General features: G+C 45.6%; 1 protein-coding gene across 1 annotated transcript in view; it reads right to left on the bottom strand.

Moving 5' to 3' along the window:
• Nucleotides 1-2,029: 2,029 nt before the first annotated feature.
• The window catches only part of MSH2 (mutS homolog 2), a 50,478-nt gene continuing 31,445 nt past the window's right edge, over nucleotides 2,030-21,062 (bottom strand). Inside the window, exons 9-16 of the mRNA XM_083605033.1 lie at nucleotides 14,436-14,559; nucleotides 12,814-12,964; nucleotides 12,572-12,669; nucleotides 6,765-7,010; nucleotides 5,894-6,098; nucleotides 5,016-5,263; nucleotides 3,821-3,993; nucleotides 2,030-2,490 (exon numbers count right to left, since the gene is read on the bottom strand). Coding sequence (XP_083461159.1) covers nucleotides 2,320-2,490; nucleotides 3,821-3,993; nucleotides 5,016-5,263; nucleotides 5,894-6,098; nucleotides 6,765-7,010; nucleotides 12,572-12,669; nucleotides 12,814-12,964; nucleotides 14,436-14,559 — 1,416 coding nt within the window. The 3' untranslated portion in view covers nucleotides 2,030-2,319. The remainder of the gene's footprint in view (nucleotides 2,491-3,820; nucleotides 3,994-5,015; nucleotides 5,264-5,893; nucleotides 6,099-6,764; nucleotides 7,011-12,571; nucleotides 12,670-12,813; nucleotides 12,965-14,435; nucleotides 14,560-21,062) is intronic.

The following is a 21,062-nucleotide window of genomic DNA, read 5'->3' as shown; positions in this document are numbered from 1 at the left end:
CCAAGTAAAAAATGGGCATTCTGCAATTCCCCCCCCCCCAAATGAAATACTGCTGTTATGTACTGAGTTGAATAGGATCCAAACTGCAGCAGTCTGATTGGTCCTAGAACAATAGGATTCAGAATGCAGCAGTCTGATTGGTCCTGGAACAATGCAGCAGTATGATTGGTTGGCAGGAACCACCCAATCATGCTCCAGATAGAAGTGAATCCACAACCTGATTGGCTTACAGTAGAATTCCGGAATTAGCCAATCATGTGCAGCCCATTGTGTAAATAATGTATATAAAGCAGATACTTTGAGTGGACTTTCATTCATTCCTCCTCACCACTATGAGCTGAATAAAGAGCATGAAATCACTTTGCGACTCTGAGTATATTTCAACTGCAAGTGCATTTGCCTGCCTAATGCTCGCAACTCTACCATATAATATCCCAATTTCCTCCACTGAATAGAAGCAGAAACCATCCTTTTTAAAGATGACAGCACCTCTGAAATATACCACCGTGGGCCATGTTTTGTAAAAAGAGGGGGGAAAGGTCTTTCACTGCAACCAAATGCTATTTTCCTCTGTAACTGAAAAGCCACTGAATGAACTGCTAATATTGCCGCTGCCTTCAGTACTCAGTACCTTCTTTGGATGAATTACCAGTGTAAATAAGCACACCAGAGGAAGAAAATCTCATCGGCACACAGGGCTGACAGTCAAGTGACACTTGGACACTCTCAACAGCAGCACAATTTCAGCTGCGAGGCTTTGATGGCTCTGCATTCAGTGCAAATGTACTCCAGAAAGGCGGGGAGGGGGGAAACAACCCAGAAATTAGAACAAGTAGCTTTCCCTTCTCTCTGCTTGAAGAAAACAGCAAGGTACAGTCTGTATGATGGATTATTTCTTACCTCGGAGCCTGTGGAAGAATTGGGCTCTCCCTTTGGAGAAGAAGGGATTTTACCCTTGGAATCAATCCAAACTAAGGCTGTGATCCAACTCATGAGTAAGTTTCATGGAAATTAGTGAAATTTATTCTGATGTTGACATGCACAGGATCAGGCTGCAAGAGCCACCTTTGATGTTATATTTCCCCACACAAGGTAAGATGTCTAGTGTAGTGTGTGCGCACATTTTGATGCCACCAGAACTTTCAGTCTCCCAATGATACCATAGGCTGAGGACAGTACTAATGTACTTGGGGTATAGTTGCGGTCATAGAAAGCCATCTTATACGGAGCCCGAAACAATTGGTCCATCTACCCAGACTGGCAGCGGTTCTCCAGGATTCAGATGGAGGTCTATCCATCCTTGGGAGACGCCAGGGATTGAACCTGGAAGCTCCTGTACGCTCTACCAGTGAAGTGTTGCCCTTTCCCGAAATTATTCAGCTGGAATGACGAAGAAAACTTCCGGTGACAACCAGGAGTGTATATTTATTCAAAAGAACTGTGAGCTCCATTCCATCCTGGTGCTCAAAACAGCTCCACCATCCAGGCCCTATTCTTCCATCTTAGAAAGCTACTTTTACTTGATTTGCAGTATTGACTGCACTGTAATTTCCCCCTTTCCTTTACCCACCTGTAGTTCTCACTCAGTCAATATTGTAAATCAGGGGTGAGTGGGGAAATCTCAGGCCAGGGGGCCAAAAGCAGTCCTCCAGGCCACTGTATCTGGCCCTCAGAACCTTCTCTAGTCATGTTCCACCCCAGGCCGTGCCCCTCACTGTTCCCTTGAGTGTTTTTGTTTGTGGCTGGAGAGCGTTCTTGAACTGTGGTTATGCCTCTTGCCTACTGCAGGGACCTCAGCTGTCGCTCTACCTATTTTTTCCTCCGGCCCCTGGAAAGTTTCCCAGGAGGAAACTAAAAAGGCTTCCCCATCCCCGTTGTAAACTGCTGAACTAACAGAGTCTCAACACAGATGTAATAAGGCATGGGAGAACATTCCTAGCAATAGTGAGCACCATGTCCAATTCTGTTTTCCTGCTGTTGCTTATTTAAATATTTCTATATGCAGCAGAAATAAAACAAGGCGTAACAGTTCAAACCATGGTGCATTGCATTTATTTAAGGGCAACCATTTCAAAATTAGAATACCATAGAAAATTTTCAACATAGCCACAACCCGTCATAGGAGAAAACTACTCAATAAGTAACATGCAGTCCTAGCTGGGAAATAACAATTTGTTCTGGTCTACAGTATTTAACATGGCACCTGCCATTGTGAGAAACAGGATGTGGCATCACCTCCTTTGGCAACGGCCTTTGACTGAGTGCAACTGTGCACTTCCAACTTTAGTTCAAACGGCTCCTTGTTTAGATTTTCTCATGTCATGCAACTAGCTTTGTTTGGGAAAGGATTTCGTTCACATAGCTGTTGTTTTTTGCCCCGACTTCATCTTTCAGCTGCTTCAGTTTGGTTCTGATGTCCTCCTCAGACATGTCCGCCAGTGGCAATGCTTTCACATTAGAAAGGAAATCCTTGATTATTTTTTCACCTTCCTAGAAAGGAAAAGAAAATGATGTTCAGCCTCTGATTTGTGTTCTCCTAGATTCCTCTGCAACATGGGTGGGGAGCCTCAGAGGCTTCTGCTGCACCATTTCTAAGCCCCTACAAATGCATTCGTCTGGCACTGAAAATAACAGCAATTTCAACAACCCAGGATTTGTGGATCAATGTCTTAAAATGGCAGAAAATGGCAAATTAAGCAATGTGATACACAGAAGACATAGATTCAGACTCCTAGTTAAAGTGTGTGTGTGTGTGTGTGTGTGTGTGTGTGTGTGTGAATACTGATGGTTATCACAGAATCTATCTGCTTTGGCTGCTGCACCCAAGTGATTTATACAAGTCCTGATAGCCTTTAATTCCTAATACTGTGTGTAACTGATGAGATGGGCTTTAGTCTGCAAAACCCCAGGCTACAATAATCCGGTTCAGCATCTTAAGGTGCAACTAGAGTTTCCTTGCTGCAGCAAGCTGACGTGGCTACTCCTTGAAATCAGTTCACAAAGCATTCTTTACAGTTCTGTTTATACCATTCAGCAAACATGTCTGGACAGCATCAGTCTAACTGAAGAAATCAGGGAAGAAATTTGCAGGCTCAAAAGGATTAAGCATTAACACACATTGGCGAGTGAGCTTTTGCAAGCCAGTGCTTCAAAAACACAGAAAGTATCATCTGAGCAGTTGTTAATGCAGCAGCTGTTGCTCACCCACAAATCATCATCATAAAGGAAAGAGGCCACAGAATGCAAAACTCTCAGTGGTGAAATAAGCTAAACTTCCTAGTTTTGGTGGAGATGCCTCAGGGAGCTCAAAGTGGTATCAATGACACAGAGAGACAGGTAAGCTAGGTAAAGGTAAAGGACCACTGGATGGTTAAGTCCAGTCAAAGGCAACTATGGGGTGCGGAACTCATCCCATTTTTCAGGCCAAAGGAGCTGGCATTTGTCCACAGACAGCTTTCTGGGTCATGTGGCCAGCATAACTAAACCGCTTCTGGCGCAATGGAACACCGTGATGGAAGCGAGAGTGCACAGAAACACCGTTTACCTTCCCACTGCAGTGGTACCTATTTATCTACTTGCACTGGTCTGCTTTCCAGCTGCTAGGTTGGCAGAAGCTGAGACAGAGCAACAGGAGATCATCCCATCATGTGGATTTAAGAGACAGGAAGGCAGGCAGGCAGAGTATACTATGCACCCTATAAAGTCATGTTCTTTTGTGGGCAACATTCCAGGGGCAGTGGTATCGTTACAAATTCATATCTAAATCTTGTAGATACATTATAGAAAAGTGGGAAAGAAATGATTTCAACAAGCGTATGACCTGCTTCTCTTTGTAGAAGTTCCTGCCTGGTGGCTCTTCCTCCTCGGCCTGTGGATTTCCAACGGTCTGGAACTCCCCCAACTCCAAGGCCTTTGTCCTGGCATTCTCTATCACATGCTTGGGAAAAGCAGCTAGCTCTGCCACGTGGATGCCAAAGCTCTGGTCGCAAGGCCCTGGAAGAAGCATCACTGGGGTCAGTCCTCAAAAGGTGAAAGCACAACCTGTGCATCTGATTCCATGCTGCTTATTTCAGAAAGGGGGGGGGCTGACTGCCTGAAAAGTGATCTCCGGGTCAAACTCAGCCCCAATTTCTAGCAGTTAAACATAATCCTGCTTGAGCTGGGGAAATCTGAAACTCAGCCTGGGTCAGGGGGTTTCAAATACCATAAAAGTGAACACCACTAAGAAGCAGTAAGTTATCAAAATGGGACAAGAGTAAAAAAGGAAAATGTCCATTTGGGGTTGCAAAAGCATCGTGTGTCAACCATTAAAAGTAATTTGCGGGGGCCACAAATTGGAAAGGATTCAGAGGACAGGAATGGAAAAGGGTACCGAAATATGTACATATCCAGCCCAGAGCCAAGCAATGTTGGGACACCCCCAAAAGAGGAGTAGCTTGGAAACTTCCATTTAAAGTTAATGGTGGCTTCCTGTGTCATTCAAAACAGGAACGGTGGCTAACGTTAACCATGGCTGCTTCAACAAGCCAGTTTCTCGAAGTAGTTTAAAGCAGGCTTCTTTGAAACCAATCAGCTAGTGCGGTTAACCACAGTTTGCCCTCCAGGTGACATGACAGGCTGCTAACTAAAAGTGAAAGCTTCCAAACTCCTCTTCCTGGCCAGGTGGAGGGGTTGGGGAGCACATGAGTCCAGGAGGCGGCTATGGTTGTTCACAATACACTAAACTAGGGCCAGGGAATCTATGGCTCACCAGGTGTTGAACTCCAATTCCCATAATCCCTGACCACTGGCTAAGTGAGTTGGAGTCCAACAATGTCTGGAAGGCCATAGGTTTCTCACACCACCAACCTTCCCCCATGTGGTGCCTTCCAACTTCAATCAGCTCCAGCCAGCATGGCCAATAGGCAGGGATGATGGGAGTCGTAGTCCCAAACATCTGGAGGACATCAGGCTGGTGAAGGTTGCTCTACAGTAAACAGGGTGGATTTCTTCCAGGGATCTGAAGCGAGCCTCACCATTGTTCACACGATACAGCATTGTCAGCGTGTCCTCTGTGGTTAGCGCTGTGACATGTAAGTTATTCACGGTGGGGATCTCGTCAGCAAGTGCGGTCAGTTCGTGAAAATGAGTGGCAAACATACAAAACGCTCCAATTTTGCTGGCAATATATTCCGAGATTGCCCAGGCCAATCCAAACCCATCATAGGTAGATGTTCCTCTCCCAAGCTCGTCAATGATTACCAATGAGTTTTCTGTTGCAATCCTAAAATCAGAGGAAATAAAGCTGTCAAAAGTGGTACAACTTCAAAACTAAACAGGCAAACTACACCCCTGGCCCCTGAACGATCAAGGATACACAAATGCTTCTTCCTCAACATTCCTCTCTTTTAAGAGTCTCCTCCAGGTAACATTCCCTCTATTTCCAAAGTTCAGAGGTGAGTGTGGACTCCTGTGTAGCCCAAACACTCCAAAAGTACTTCAGGGACTGAGGATGCTCAGTAGCCGAAGAATGTAAATGTCTGAATTTCATGGGAAGGTGGGTGAAGAACCTACATGTGGAATGGAGTGTCCTGGAGAAGGGTACTGATATCTGACTATGAGACTGAACAGGAACACAGGTTACTGAAACATGTTGCTGTAGGTCCCATTTGTTCCCAATAATACTGAACTAAAACGGCAATCAACTTGGAAGCAAAATGAGCCCGTTGTTTTCTTCCTATGTTTGGAAACCTCTGAGATTCTCAAAAATATACTATTCCAGTGGCTGTGGCCAGTCTCAGAGTATCTGTCCTGTGCACAAAACAGATCACAAGCACCGTGGGGAGTGGGGTCACTAAGCTTGTAGAAACACTTGGAGCTTCTGGCGAGCAAGGTTTGCAAACGGAGGTCTTACCTAAGGATGGCAGACGTCTCCAACATTTCCGCCATGAAGGTAGACACGCCTTTCAGCTGGCTGTCTCCAGCTCCTACCCGAGCCAGGATGCAGTCGACAATGCTTATCTCTGCAGAGTCACATGGCACAAAACAGCCAATCTGGGCCATGAGAACAATCATGCCTGTCTGGCGGATGTAGGTGGATTTCCCTCCCATGTTTGGTCCTGCAGAGCAAGTAGCAGCAGAAATTTAAGCGGCATTTCAAACAGGAGGAGTAAAGGTCTTCTTGACAACCTAATATGCAACTTCAGTTTAACATACTGTGCTGTTTTTTATTTTAAACCACTTAGTATTTCAAAAATCTGTATGCAGCTTACACTGTACATGATATAAAAACCAGTATCTATTGAAGCAAAATGCTACCTAAAACCAACAAAACAACATTAATTCTGATTAAATACAGCTATTCTTCAATGTCCTTCTTTATTAACTTTTGATTAAATAACATATTCATAAGCTATTCTACCTTGTCAGTGAGCGACACCATCACCAATGCAACTATGGCTGTTCCATCTGCATATCATGAAAATCACTTCCACTGATTTGCATGTTGGGTCAGTTTTGCACTGGTTGTCAGTCAGACTTCAAACTTGAAAGCTGGAACGCTAAGGCTTGCCTGAAGATTGCTTCCCCATTTCAAATCAAAACACCCACCTAAATGCAGAACGCTCGTCTGCAGAAATTATTATAGGCTCATTTCTTCTCTGTTTTGAGGCTGGGATACAGACTTATTTTTAAAGCATCCTCATAAGTAAAACGCACACACATATACAACACAGAAGATGGAGGCAAGAGGGGAAACAGGCATGGCATATAAACGAAGTTTTTACCGGTAATGATATGGAACATCTGCTTGCCCTTCTCAAAGGTCACATCGTTCGGGATGAAGGAAACGTCATCTTGAACTTCAATGCAGGGGTGTCTTGAGGCTTTCAGCACAATCCGCCCTGTCCCCTTTTCCAGAATCGTTGGGCGTACGTATGGGGTCGGCGCTGCATTTGACGCATGAGCAAAACTGACAATAGCATCCAGCTGGGCTATGACATCACTCAGGATCTGTATGGGCTCCTTATACCCTGTTGGAAAAGCACAGGCTCAATGCAGCTTCCTGCTTTGCAGAAATCTAAAAGGAATCCAGACATTAATCTGGCACCGCCACCCGCTTCTATCAACTTCTACCATCCTAGCACACAATGAGAATTCTAGCTGGTGATGTGATAAGCCAACTTGCAGATGAGAACACAGAACACTTTTCTTTTTTTGCATTTGAATATCCCATGGTGGGGGCGGGGGGGAGGTCAATTGGGGTCCTGGCTTCATGGTTGCAGGTGCAGCCATCTCAGTTATGGAATATCCTTTCACCTCAGTAAACTGTGTTGCTGTCTGCCCTGGCTGAGTGGTCCATCTCCCTGGAGGCTCAGTGTCCACACAGGAATCCGCATTATACAAGGTCCTATCAACGGTCCATCTAGCTGAGTACTGGCTGGCAGCTGCTCTCTAGGGTTTCAGACAGGGGACGGTCCCTGTCCTATCTGGAGATGCTAGGTTCTGAATCTGAGTCCTTCTGCATGCAAAGCAGATGCTACACCTCTCCCTTACCACTTTCATTTCACTTTTAAAAAAACCCAAACAGTCTAAATAGCCACACCTATTTCACTACATTAAAATAGGACACATAAACCACCGTGGCACAAGTCTAGGTAGTGTGTATGGGAGTCCTGGGCTGCCCAGACAACAAGACCCGCCCCCCTCGGCCTCGCTGGGGTGGTCCAAATGAAAGCAGAGCAATACGTTTGGACCAGCTTGGCTGCAGGAGTTGCCGGAAGGAGGCGCATAAGGTGCCATCCAACCGTCGTAGGGACTCCACTTTGGATTTGTGCAAGGCTTACTCTTTAACCTTTTCTTCTCCCAAAGATGTCCCACAAGCTAGCAGGTATGGATTGTTCCTCAGGATTTGCTCCCAAAGACTTTCTCAGGAACAAAGTCTGGCCGCAAGGCAGCAGAGGTTTAGGATCAGGGTTTTCCTTCTCCTAGATGGGCTCCCTTCCCAGGTTGACGATCCCCATGTGCCCCTCACTTCCCTCTACAGCATGTGCAGAAACTGTCTTCTTGACTCAATCCGCAGGAGCCTGACTCCGCATGCAGGGGATAGTCAAGCCTTAAACACACACCACCACAACTGCAGTGCTCATCAGGAACAATATCTTCCCCCAACCCCTCATCCTCTCCTGGCATACATACACTAAGAGCAACCCTCAGCCATGAAGCCTCTTGAGATCCTCAACCACCAGTACTCAAAGTGAAGCAAACTACCCCAAACCACCACTTAAGTCACTGAGGATGTCTGGGCCATAAAAAGTGTTCTGCCCCTAATAACGACACCCAACTCCGTTCGCCCCCCCCCCTCAACTTCAGGTGCAGCACTGCATTCCTTAAAGATATGCCTGAAGGAAGTTACTGACTGCATAAGGGATAACAAATGGAAGCTTAATCCAGACAGTAAAGAAGTGATGATGATGGGACAGCCCAAAACTATCCTAATAGGGTTAGATTCCCCACTAAGGATGAGATTTGCAACCAGGGGTTGCTCCTAAACGCTGAACTTCTGCTGGATACTCAGGCGGCTGCAGAACCTAGGAGTGCATTTTGCTGGCTTAAGCTAGTGAGCCAAGGTGATGCTCTTTTCAGATAAAGAGTTGAACTCAGTCCCTCATGCTTTAGTAACCTCCCACACAAGTGACTGAAACACGACCTACATGTATTCTATGTTTGAAGAAGCAGCTAGCACAGAATGCTGCAAGCTCATCTGATCACAGAAGAAGCCTCAGTGAAATATCCCAGATCTAGCTCATCTGCAGTGGCTGCCTGGCCCGGTTGCTTCCAGGCCTAGTTCAAATTGCTGCTGCTGATCTTTTAAAGTCTGCATCAGAGCTGGGGAACCTCAGGCCAGGACCTTGATGCAGCCCTCTTCACCCCAGGCCATGTCCTCTCACCCCTAAGCAGCCATGTTCCACACCCAAACTGTCCTTTAACTGGGTTCATGAACTGATAATACCTGTCGCTTGCCTAGATGGAGAGCTGTGGGGCAGCGGGACTGAGGCTAAAGAGCAATGGATGTAAATTTGGCTTTTGTGTGGTAGGCAGTTTGTACACCCACAAACACCCACCCACACCCCCTTTCTATTCTCCATCCTGGGAAGTGAAGAAACACTATCAGAGCTCATTTCAGCCAGGATAAAGCACTCAAATACAGTGTAAAGCAGGAGAAGTTGGGGTGCTGCCTGGGAAAGTCCCATGAGCCAGATATTGAGGTTTGGGGGGCTGCATTCAGCCCCTGAGGTTCCCCACCCTGTTGTAGCATCAAACCAAGATGTGGTACTATGCCTGAACGGAGTCACTGAGTACTATAAAGAGCTAGATCTGGGCTGCGCCAAAGTATCATTAAGCTCCAATTAAGCATTTGAAACCAACTACACTCAGAGCCTGTTGACACTACTCAGGAAGGATCCTGCCGCTTATTTGCCAAGTCCTAAAGTATGTAAGCGATGTCAGGTGACAACATTTTAGCACTCAAAAAGCTCATTCTGCAAGTGCACACCAGGGAAATCACTCTTGCACATTTTAGTATTCTCTCTGGAAAGTTTTCCAGCGCAAACCTTCGCCGTCTCATTGAACTGGTAAAGAGCAAGGGCTAATTAAACTGCTGTGAGCAACCCTGACTTTGAAAAGGCATATCACTAGCTGTTAACACTGAATGCATAAATTGGTTGACAAGACAGACCTGCTGTCTCTCTATTATACATAAAGCCTTCCACAGGGACAGAATTTGATCTTCTTGACAGCATCATTCTCTCCCCACCCGCCCCGCCCAAACAAACACCCCAATTCACTTTCACAACGCCTCCCAATTGTGCATTTTATTGCCCCAAAGGATCTTAGAACTACCATGCAAAGATGTCTGGCCAGATGTTGAGAGACCAGTATCTACCCACAAAAGGCTACTTGGGAAACAATTATAGATAATTGCCCTGGAAGGAGAAGTTAGGGAAGGTGGGTGGTGTTAGCTAATGCGGTTAAGAAAACCACCACTAATGTATTCACTGAGACATTTGAAATTGTGCTCCCATGCACCCACAAAGCTAGGAGGCATTCACCCGAGCAGCTTTTCCTGAAACTGCTGCTGAGGATGCTAGCCTGCTCCAGTAGAGCCACTTCGGCTTTGGGTCAAACCAGATGAGATGGAGATTCAGCCACAGATTTCCTGATTCTAGTTTTTGTTCGTTTTTTTACACATGGTGGTAGGGTACTTTTAATTTTCCCATAACAGGCAGGAAAGGGGCACAGGAAGCTGCCATATAAAGTCAAACCACTGGTCAATCTTACTATGTACAGCCTACAAACTGACAGGCGGAGGCTATCTGGAGATTGTACAGAATGCTGCCATTCTGCTTGTGCAATGGACTTTCGATTGCTCAGTTAATTTCTCCCCTACCTCCCCGCTCCCGTGCAACTCCCCATGCACCCTCAAAAAACCTGCTCGCAGGGGCGGGGGTGTCCTCCCAGCCCCTTCTTATCTCTCTTCCCACAACTTCCCTTAGTGTTACCTCTACTACAGAAATTTTGATTGTAAGATCCTTTGGGGTAGGGAACTGTGTTTTGCTTATGTAATTCTGTAAAGTGCTTTCTACATTTCACATCAAGCAAAAAATACATGATATAGTCAGACAAAGAAGCCAGACAATTCCACAGCTAAACTAAACACCAGAGCACCCACAAATGAAGAATGAAAAGATTAAATGGTGCAATCTATTTGTTTGTTCATTAAGCAGATTAAAAATATGAATTTTATGCAGGCTTTTTATTAGAGCTGTCCTCGACGAAACTGATTCAGCACCGACTAAATTACCTGCGTCTTTTTGCCAGCTCGATACAAAACAGTCACCACAGAGGCCATGTCAAGTTCCTTCCTTTTGCAAGCTGAAAACTGGACTAAAATGGACAGACTATGGCCATGTTTACACATTTAAAGGACTGTGATGCCTCTTTAGACAGCCATGGCTTCTCTCAAAGAATTCTGGGAGCTGTAGTTTGTCACGGAGCTACTATTCCCAGAGTTCCCTGTGAAGAAGGACTGATTGTTAAGCCATTCTGGGAACTGTAGCTCTGTGAGGGGAAATAGGAGTCTCTTAGCAACTTTCAGCGCACTCAACAACTATAGCTCCCAGAATCCTTTGGGAGGAAGCCATTGACTGTGGTATCACAGCACTTTAAATGTATGGTTTGGATGCGCCCAAATCAAGCTTTGGCTGCAGATGTCTTAGTAAGTTGGACCCCTTCAGAGGCCATCTAATTCAGCTTTAATCCAATCACATGGCAAATACAGCAACCAGCACAAAGGGTGGGGAGGGGACTGGTTGTATGAATGCACCATTAAACAAATTTATAAAACCTTTAAAAAATGACAATCCTAGCTGACAATATATTTCTTTTCTTATTCATTTACTGTATTTACTTCCAGCCATTTTACCTAAGCGGTGCAGTATCAATACCTCTCAGCACGTTTTAACACCTAAAGCAGGCGGTGTTATAATCAACACTTCCGTTTCACTCAAAACAGCTGGCAGCAAAATGCAAACGCAGCGCACAAAGGTAAAACGGTACGAGGCCCAATCTGACACACTAAACGAGGCTAACTGTTTGAACAGCACGTTCCTTTAGCTGCCGTGCCCAAGTGCTTGAGCGCCCGCTGCTCCCGAGCATTTGCGCAATCTGGAACAGCTTACACAAGAGAAAACCACAAGCCTTTCTCATCAGTATCACCATCTTACTCATGTTTATGCTGCCTGCACATCAGTGCTCTGCCAGAACAGGATTTGAGGGTCCCCGTTGCTTGAATCTACATCCGATTCATGAGCACAGAGATTTCTGCAATGGCGCCCCTTTAGGACACTTAGGGGTGCAGAGATGCAAACTGTCACATTAAAAATCACAGGACATGTACATGTGCCAAAATAATAGATCAGTGACAAAAATGGCACCAGCATGTTTTAAAGCAAAGAATAGTATTTGGATATAAAAACAGAAGTCTGGCAATTCCTGCCAGTTTTAAAGTCCTCTCTAGACATTGGTTGAGATGCTGTGACCTCAGACAACTGATGCTTAGAGTTGCTAGAGTGCTTGCTTTTGTTTCTAGAAGCGAGACCACCCAACCTGCCACTGGCTGAATGGCCGTGATGTCAGGGAATGTTCATGGAAAACCAGAACAGGGACAGGAAACCAAGGTGGAAGGAAGGCTAAGGTTCTGAAGTGCCTTCTGTTTCATTAGCAGCAGTTGTGCTGACATCCGTAGCTGTGTGCTATATAATACCCAGAGGAAAACCCAACCAAGTTCTGCTTGGCGCCTCTAAGCAGACGTACAGCTGCAGGCCATGTTGGCAAATTGTTTTCGGCAGTTAACGTAGTTTGTCCTCACCACAAGATGGGTTACATTTCTATTTCAGAGAGGCCGCAGGCTGACAGCAGACCAATTACTTTTGTACCCACTCCACAAATGGTGTGTGGGTGTTTTACTCCTGGTTAAAACATATCCTCAGAACATATCTGGTGATTCCATGTATAAGCACACAGTGTTCCTTACCTGAGGCAACGCCGATGATTTCCTTAACAACGATGGCCTGGCTTTTTTCATACTCTCCTCTGATACTTATGTATTCTTCATTGATGCTTTTCAGTTGACTGTGCAGAAACGAAAAGGAAAATGTTAGCAAACTTCCGCAACCTGGCAGAAAACTTCACTGACTCGCAACCACCCCACAGCAAGTTTAGAGGACACTTCCATTGGCGTTCCGAGGCAAAGGCAGGGATACGTGTTTCACGCACATGTTAGAGAACTTCACCCCGTTCTTCTGGGTTTCCAAGACCTTATACTTCAGGTTGTTTCGCAGAACCTTCTCTTCCTTGTAGGTGATTCGGAAAAAATGCCCAAACTGGGAGTTGCATTCTAATTTGATGCTTTTGCCGGCTTCCAGACCTGTTTCATGGGAAGGGATTGGGGGAGAATGAAATCCATGACTGATGGTGGCATTATAAACACACAAATCACATTTTCGTTATCCCCACTCGGTGAGTCAAATTTCTCTCTTGGCTGGGTTTTGCTGCTTGATATTGTACCAGGCCACCTGCCGGGAAATTAACTCATAGTCACAGGGCTTGGAACAAGTCCTAACACCTAGCTTGCTAAGAGTTAGAGGAGTTTCAAACTGCGGTGCCACTCACCGCTTTAGAAATCCCTCTGCTGTAATGCCACGGAAACCTAAGATTACCCAAATTGGCAAGGAGAGCAAGAAGCTCATATAGGAATGCTTTATTTACTGACCCTGGATTGACAAGATCATCACAAAGGATAAACGCATGCCTGTACTTCAACCGTTCTGGCTGCTGCACCTCCAAAAGGATATTGTAGAGCTCAAAAAGGTGCAGAAAAGAGCAACCAGAAGTTATCAAGGGTCTGAAATACTTCCCTTACTAGGAAAACTTGCATGGGTTGGGACTATTTAGTTTAGAAAAAGGGCAAGTGGGGAGAATGACTGAGATTTCCACTGTTGTGCATGGTGTGGAGAAGGTATATAGGTAGAAGTTTCTCTCTTTCTCACAAGAATCAGGGTCATGGGTTTGAGTCCCACACTGGGCAAAAGATTCCTGCATTTCAAGGGGTTGGACTAGATGACCCTCGTGATCTCTTGCAATATAGTACAGTGGTACCTTGGGTTACATACGCTTCAGGTTACATACGCTTTGGGTTATAGACTCCGCTAACCCAGAAATATTACCTCAGGTTAAGAACGTTGCTTAAGGATAAGAACAGAAATTGTGCAGCAGCGGCGCAGCGGCAGTCCCCATTAGCTAAAGTGGTGCTTCAGGTTAAGAACAGTTTCAGGTTAAGAACAGACTTCCAGAACGAATTAAGTTCTTAACCCGAGGTACCACTGTACTAGACTCCAACGTTATCCAACAAAAGCTGAATGGTGAGAGTTTCAGGACATACAAAGAAAGAGCCCTTCTTCACACAGTGCATAGTTGCAATGATAGCATTTATTGGCAGCTTTAAAGCACTCATTCCACATCACCTCGTTTGCCGACAGATCTGTGTGTGTCTGCCAAAGAAAACCTGTGTACTGCAGGGGATTCTGGGTGCAGGAGAAGAGGTGTTCACTGAACAGAGACAAGGTGCTGGTCAAGTGTGCTGTGCTTCGTGCACGCATGAACTAAGCGTGGACCTTAGAAGATATCCAGTTCTCCTCCTTTGACCATGTACTGTGGGGGAAGTTTCCAACAACAGGTTTGTGTTTTTTTGTTTTGTTTTTAAAAAGCAAGTGCACAACTGTATTTTAAACAGTGAGAATGTGAAGCATTTTTCAGCATCAGAACACGGACTGGAAGTGGCTTTGGGGGGGGGGACTCTAAATCACTGTGTGGATAAAGTGAAGGTCATGCCAACATACTTAGTTCCCTTGCTGCCGCCTTCAGCACACCCTGCATTTTCTCCTCTAGCTTATCCATATTCTCTCTCAGCTCAATGAGGCTGGGCTCAATGGAGGGTTTCAAGAGGTATTCGTGGCTCTCCACCTGGGATATGGAGAGAGAAGAGTTATCCGCAGAAGAGTTAAAAGCAGCTGCCGTGACCCTTCGGTCATATTACGAAGCATTTAAAACCCACCAGTTCATCTAAAGCAACTTCTGAGACCACATAAACTAAGTAACAAATGTGGGAGATTAAAACTCTCGATTAGATCAGTCTAAGTGTCAAAACAAGTATTTATCAAAAGATATGTTAAGTTCACAGAACATTCTGGGGTTTGCAGCCTAAGGGCTGATCAACACCTTACATAAAATAAAAATAAATGAATGAATCACATGGTGAGGACTTTTACCTTTTTTTATTAAAAAAAAGTTCAGTCATGTGAACTCTATGCATATCAAAAATGATATGGATTTGGGATGATTCTAATAAACATTTATGTCATAGAGAGATGTTAAACTTTTCAACAGTAGCTCCTCATTTAGAGATAACTAGATGTCGGCATTCCGTAACAGATTTGTTCCTTGATTTGGTGTACTTGAGTTTGGGCAGTTGCTCAGGCAACTGACATGCCAAATCCGAGTGGCCAGGGGTAAAACGAACCCATTGTCTTTTCACGTAACTTAGCAACCATTTACTTCATATATGCAATGTGAGGACCATACAAGAATACCACCCAAGACACATGGCAATCTGTGGAGAGATTTTGGTTGGTTTTCATGTACCTTCGTATATATTCTATATGTCTGCAATGAAATTCAAAAGCAGCTAACAAGCATTTCTCCAGAAAGATCAGACAGTGCAGTCACTATCTGATCTTTCTTGAGAAACATGTTAGCTGTTTTTATTGCTCATCTTTTATTACTGAGTTTTGAAAATACAAAATGTCAGGGACTCAGGAGCAGGAGCACTGGGGAGAGAGGAAATGGAGAGCGAAGGGGAAGAATCCGAGGGCAGCGTAGGGGAGTATGACAGTGGCCCGAGAGATTCCATGAGCTTCTCCAGCGAATCAGAAGATTCCCAGAAGGGGGCGCCTATGGTCAGGGCAAGGGGGGTCCCAGGGGGGACGCACCAGAAACAAGGAGCCAGAGGGGAACCCCAAAGCAGCAGTGGGGGATTGGGACCAGTTTCCCCACCAGAGCGTAGTGGGGGGGAAGAGTCACATGTGTCAGGGCCAGCGTCTCCTCCAGCTGGGAGAGAGAGTGAGTCAGGGCTGACCACGCCTCCAACGGAGGGGAGGTCAGTTGCAGCTAGCCCCCCCGCAGAGGGGGAAGCAGTGACAGCAGCAGCAGTGAAACGGTCAGGAGAAAAGTTACCGGCTGGGCGCGCGCGCCAAGTTCAAATGTACAGACGCGGGGAACAGCAGGAGACCCGGATGGGGAACCAGCTCCTAAAGCCCGCCGGAGGGAGGGGGAAGGCTCAGGGGACTCAGCGTCAGAAGAGTCTAGAAAGGGCGAGACTCCAACGGCCAGGCAGAACCAGAGGCGGAAGGAACTGAGGAAGAGGTGGAGTAAGGCTAGAATCTTAAATTGGTGTCAGGGGGGAGGAGACTCAGACGGAGCATCAGCGGTCTGACAGTTGAGACGTAGAGCTGCGCGCTGCGGCTCTGGAAGTGAAACTGAACTTCAGTAAAGACTTTTGTACTTAACAGCGAAGCAGCGTTGGTCCTTTGTGAGCTGGGACCTTGGGCAGCTCTGACACAAAACTTTTTTAAAAAAGAGTAGCACATCAGCAGGCTAGGCTAGAACCTCTCTCCACCAGTGTGACAATTCCTCACCTGCAGCCTGAAACTGCCTAGCTCAGGAAAGACTCAAACCTTTGCCAATCTGGTGCCTCCAGGTGTTTTAGACTGAAGCTCCTGGCCAGAAAATGTCAGCTGAAGCTGCTGGGAGCTTCCAAACAAAACACCTGAAGGGCGCCGGAATACTCTACACTGAGATCCTGTTGAACAGGTAAGCTCAGATTGAAAAAGAACATAAAAATGTAAGATGACCCTGAAGGACCATGTCAAGCCTGCAAGCTGGACATGAACACAACAGTACTCTGCCAACCTGAGATTCCCAGCAACTGGTATTCAGAGGCATAACGCTGTCTTTTCCACCCGCCCAAAATAGCAGATCATCCGGAATGCAGATGAACTTCACACTCCGGTCACACTTAAATCTAAATCTTCTCCACAAGCTCCTCAGGAGCAATGATCTTTTGGGGCTACAAAGCACAGTATGAATTTTAAAGAAAGAATGAGAGTTTAGTCAGCCTGCCTTCGAGATCCCCAAAACAGAACGCCAGAATAACACTTCTATGAACATTGCAGAAATCCAGTGAATAATATATTGCGATGTCAAACTACTTCTCACATGTTTTCTCGTAATAATAATAATAATAATAATAATAAGAAGAAGAAGAAGAAGAAGAGGAGGAGGAGTTTGGATCTGATATCCCGCCTTTCACTCCCCTTCAGGAGTCTCAAAGCGGCTAACATTCTCCTTTCCCTTCCTCCCCCACAACAAACACTTTGTGAGGTGAGTGGGGCTGAGAGACTTCAAAGAAGTGTGACTGGCCCAAGGTCACCCAGCAGCTGCATGTGGAGGAGCGGAGACGCGAACCCGGTTCACCAGATTACGAGTCCACCGCTCTTAACCACTATACCACACTGGCTCTCACACTGGTTTGAATCACCGCAGCCTTGCTCAAGTAGGGCCATGTCCAAAGGAACAATTTGTGCATAGTGTGTCAAGAACGGTGTTAATGCTAAATAATGCAGATGTGGTAGGAAGAACAGACTCAAGAGATGCCACCAGTTCATACAATGCACCATTTATGTATGGAATCCGCTGCCACCAGGTGTTTTGAGGGCCAGTAGACTAGATGACTTGACGGCGACGTCTCTGGGCTGCTTCTTTGCAGGTGATGAGCGTTAAGACACTCCCTTTTGCGTTTGGGAGACTGGGACAGGTGGGTTGGGAGGAAGGGGAGGCGAAGGTGAGCCAGCCTTGCTTCTAAGTCAAGGGTAGGCAAACAAAGGCCGGGGGCCGAATCCGGCCCAATCGCCTTCTAAATTCAGCCCGCAGACGGTCCGGGAATCAGCGTGTTTTTACATGAGTAGAATGTGTGCTTTTATTTAAAATGCATCTCTGGGACCACAAGGTCTGAGGGACAGTGGACCAGCCCCCTGCTGAAAAAGTTTGCTGACCCCTGTTCTAAGTGATAGGTAGAATTCTGGGGCACTGAATGTCTGGTGAGACCATGAGCACAGCTCACACATGTATATTAAGCACGACAGGTAATTGTGCGACTTCACATTTTTACTGATTTACTCTTGTATTTATTGTGCTTTTATTCTTCTTTTGTATTAATCTGTTCACTGCTTTGTGGGCCTTTTGGTCCAAAAGTGGCACATAATAGCTATATGAATGGACCTCCAACGATAGAGAAAGCTAAGTGGCAGCAGAATGGGACAGCTATTGCCTTAATTACCCTGCTTGAGGACTTTCCCATGGGCCACTGTGGAAAACAAGATGGACCACTGATCTGACAAAGCGGACCTCGTCTTGGTAAACTTTCCATGTGGAAACAACTGCGCTGCCACTTCTAATAGCAGATTGCTGGAGCACATTCAAAACAAAACGGGTGTCCTCCTGGGGGGCTCACTTCTGCTTGGAAGGGTTTTTGTGAAAAGATGCAGCTGCTACTGTGATCGTTTTGTCAGAGAGATGCTCTAACATTTACCCAGCAGGGACACATTAGCAAAACAGAGGATGAGGTGGTCTACTGCATTCCCGAAACATCAGCCCAGCCTTCCAGATAAGTACGGAAGTCAAATCAATCAATTAAAAAGTTCATCAGCCGGTTGCCTGACCGTACCTAGACCTAGAGCAAGGGTCAAAAGGTAGTTAGATACAGGCAGACAGGCAGGCAGGCAGGCGGCTGATGAACTTCCTTGGAGAAGTGGGTTTCTTCTCCAAATTGCTGAACAAATCTCAAATAGCAGCAAGTCATCAATGGCAAAAAGGACAATAAATAAGAACCACAAGGTCTGACTAAGTATTAGATATATAGCAGCATGCAGAAATATCTGAAACAGGGCTATGAAACTCTAGGTTCGAGGTCTACAAACTTCTAGCAGCCACACACAGTGGGATGAAAACCCAAAAGGCAAGCAAAATGATCCACCAATATGTTGTGCTACTAGATCTCATGATTGCTATGCTAATATTTTACCTTTGAGGACAGAAGCTCTATTGTTGCTGTTTTTAACTTCTGGATGTTAAGGGATGGGGGAAGAACTTTTGTGCACTGAAGGTTCAGCTATATAAAAAAACACTTCCTAACTTACCAGGAATTGATTTTTGAAAACTCATCTCATGTTAGGTAAAAGATAACATTCCTGAGGATCTATGCTTTTTTCCTTTTTTCAAAAACAGATTCTAGTCCTCAAGGTGAGTCACTGCCTCTCTCAAAAGTACTTTTCTTTATTTTCACCTTGTACCAGAGCATCCTCAGAAATGCAAATTGCTTTGTTTTTGGTTTCCCCTTCATAATATGTTATTAAAGCTTTTTCGCACTTTGACTCATCAGTTAACAAACAAGATGGTTTTCAATATCCAGAGACTAGTCCCTCCCATTCATTTGCCTTCACATGTTAACTTCAAATTATCAACTCTGCACTTTTCTGCCCGTTTGAGAAATCCATATAATGGGTTTCTGAAAGCAAAATTCAAAAACCATCTTCTATTAAATCTATCCCTAGCATTTTTAGGAGAAAAAAATCCTTTTAACTTTAAGCTGCCACGTCCTTACACTGCTCACACGTTATCTGTTAAAAAGCTATTTTCAAAACAGTCATTTCATCAGGGAAACAGGTTTCTCGTAGGTCACACTACTCAAAATGGGACGAGGGAACCTCGCTTTTACCAGAAGCTTTGGGGGAAATAACAAAAGAGGTGAAAGCCTTCTATCCCCTTCACTCTCAAAGTTGTAAGGATGATGAAAAATTCATTACAAAATGCTGGAAAGGACTTGTGTGCTTTCTGCACATCACATTGTAACCTGCATTGCAGCAAAGAAAAGCTATCTAGAGCCTGCAGGTTATGGGAGGAGGGACAGAGCTTTGTGATCACACTGTACTATCAGCAACTACAAAGAAGTCCTTTGCTTGCTTGCGGACCAGGAACAGCTGAATGCCGCCACTGCAGAAGTCAAAATATTCCCAGAAAAGTGCAGAGCAGACCTCCCCAAAGAGAAAACAGGGGAAGTGAAATTATCTTTCCCTGTATCTCCTGGCAGCTACCTGGACTACATTCAGGGGCACACCAATTCATTCTCTCCATTCCTTTTCTGCATTATAGCTCAATGGCAAAGAACTTTCTCTGCATACAGGCACTCCTGGCTCAGTCTCTACTGCTGCCAGCTAAAATGTTAGGGACGCAGGAAGCTAGCTTTGAACCAAGCCAGACCCTCGGGGTCCATCTAGCTTAGTATTGTCTGGCAGTAGCTCTCCAGGGTTTCAGCCAGGGAGTATCTCCCAGCTCATGCTGCTGACATGCCAGAGGATGCTACCTTGCAATGCCCTGCCAGAGAACGTGTTAGCTCAACTGTAAACGGCATCTTTCTACCACCCCAGTGCTACGCATCCCCAGCTGACCTCCCCCTTTTTTTGCAGGTCTGAACCAATGCATTCACTTGGCCTTTACAAACTTAACCCAAAGCCTAGCAATCCCTCAGCTCGAGATCAGGAACAAGGGGACCATCAGTATTCAGGCAGCACCTGGAAATATTTCTCCTTTCCATTAGATTCTGGCAAGGGGTGGAAGTGATGAATCAGTGCTTGGGTTCAGTTAATGAAATGGATGAGGGCCAAACCTGAAAGACCACCTGCCCCTTTATGGTCCAGTAAGATCACCTGGATCAGATGGGTAAATTCTACTTGTGGCACTGTACCCTACAGAATACCCTGCGGAATAATACCCTTCCTTCTGCCATCAGTTGTTTCAGACGTCTTGTAAAAATATACACTTTCCATGAGTCATAAGACTGAGCCCTGCTTTATACGATTTCCCTGAAGCTGTTTTATTATACACACATACAAAACAATAAAAGGATATTGTTTTTACCCTGTACACAGTGTACACTGCCTAAGAGTTTTAAACATCAAGCAGTTAAAATAGGCATGTAAAACAAACTGGAGTCCAGTCAAGAGATAATACAGTCATACCTTGGGTTACAGCCGCTTCAGGTTGCGGTTTTTTGGGTTGCGGACCGCCGAAACTCGGAAGTACCGGAACAGGTTACTTCTGGGTTTCGGCAGTCGCGCATGTGCAGAAGCGCTAAATCACAACCCGCGCATGCGCAGACGCGGGTTGCGAACGTGCATCCCGCACAGATCACGTTCGCAGCCCAAGCATCCACTATACTGGTATTGTAAGCCGGTCAGAATTACTCCAAAGCACGTATGGAGCAGATCAAGGATGGGGCCACTCTGGCCCAACCAAATTCAGCTGTCTATGACCTGGTCCACATGCAGAATAGTATGGGATGGGATCCCACCTTT

The sequence above is a fragment of the Podarcis filfolensis genome (assembly GCF_964270895.1).
Source record: "Podarcis filfolensis genome assembly, chromosome: 3".
NCBI lineage: Eukaryota > Metazoa > Chordata > Lepidosauria > Squamata > Lacertidae > Podarcis > Podarcis filfolensis.
Note: the sequence above shows the minus strand (reverse complement) of the source record. Positions and strands in the feature narration are given on the sequence as shown.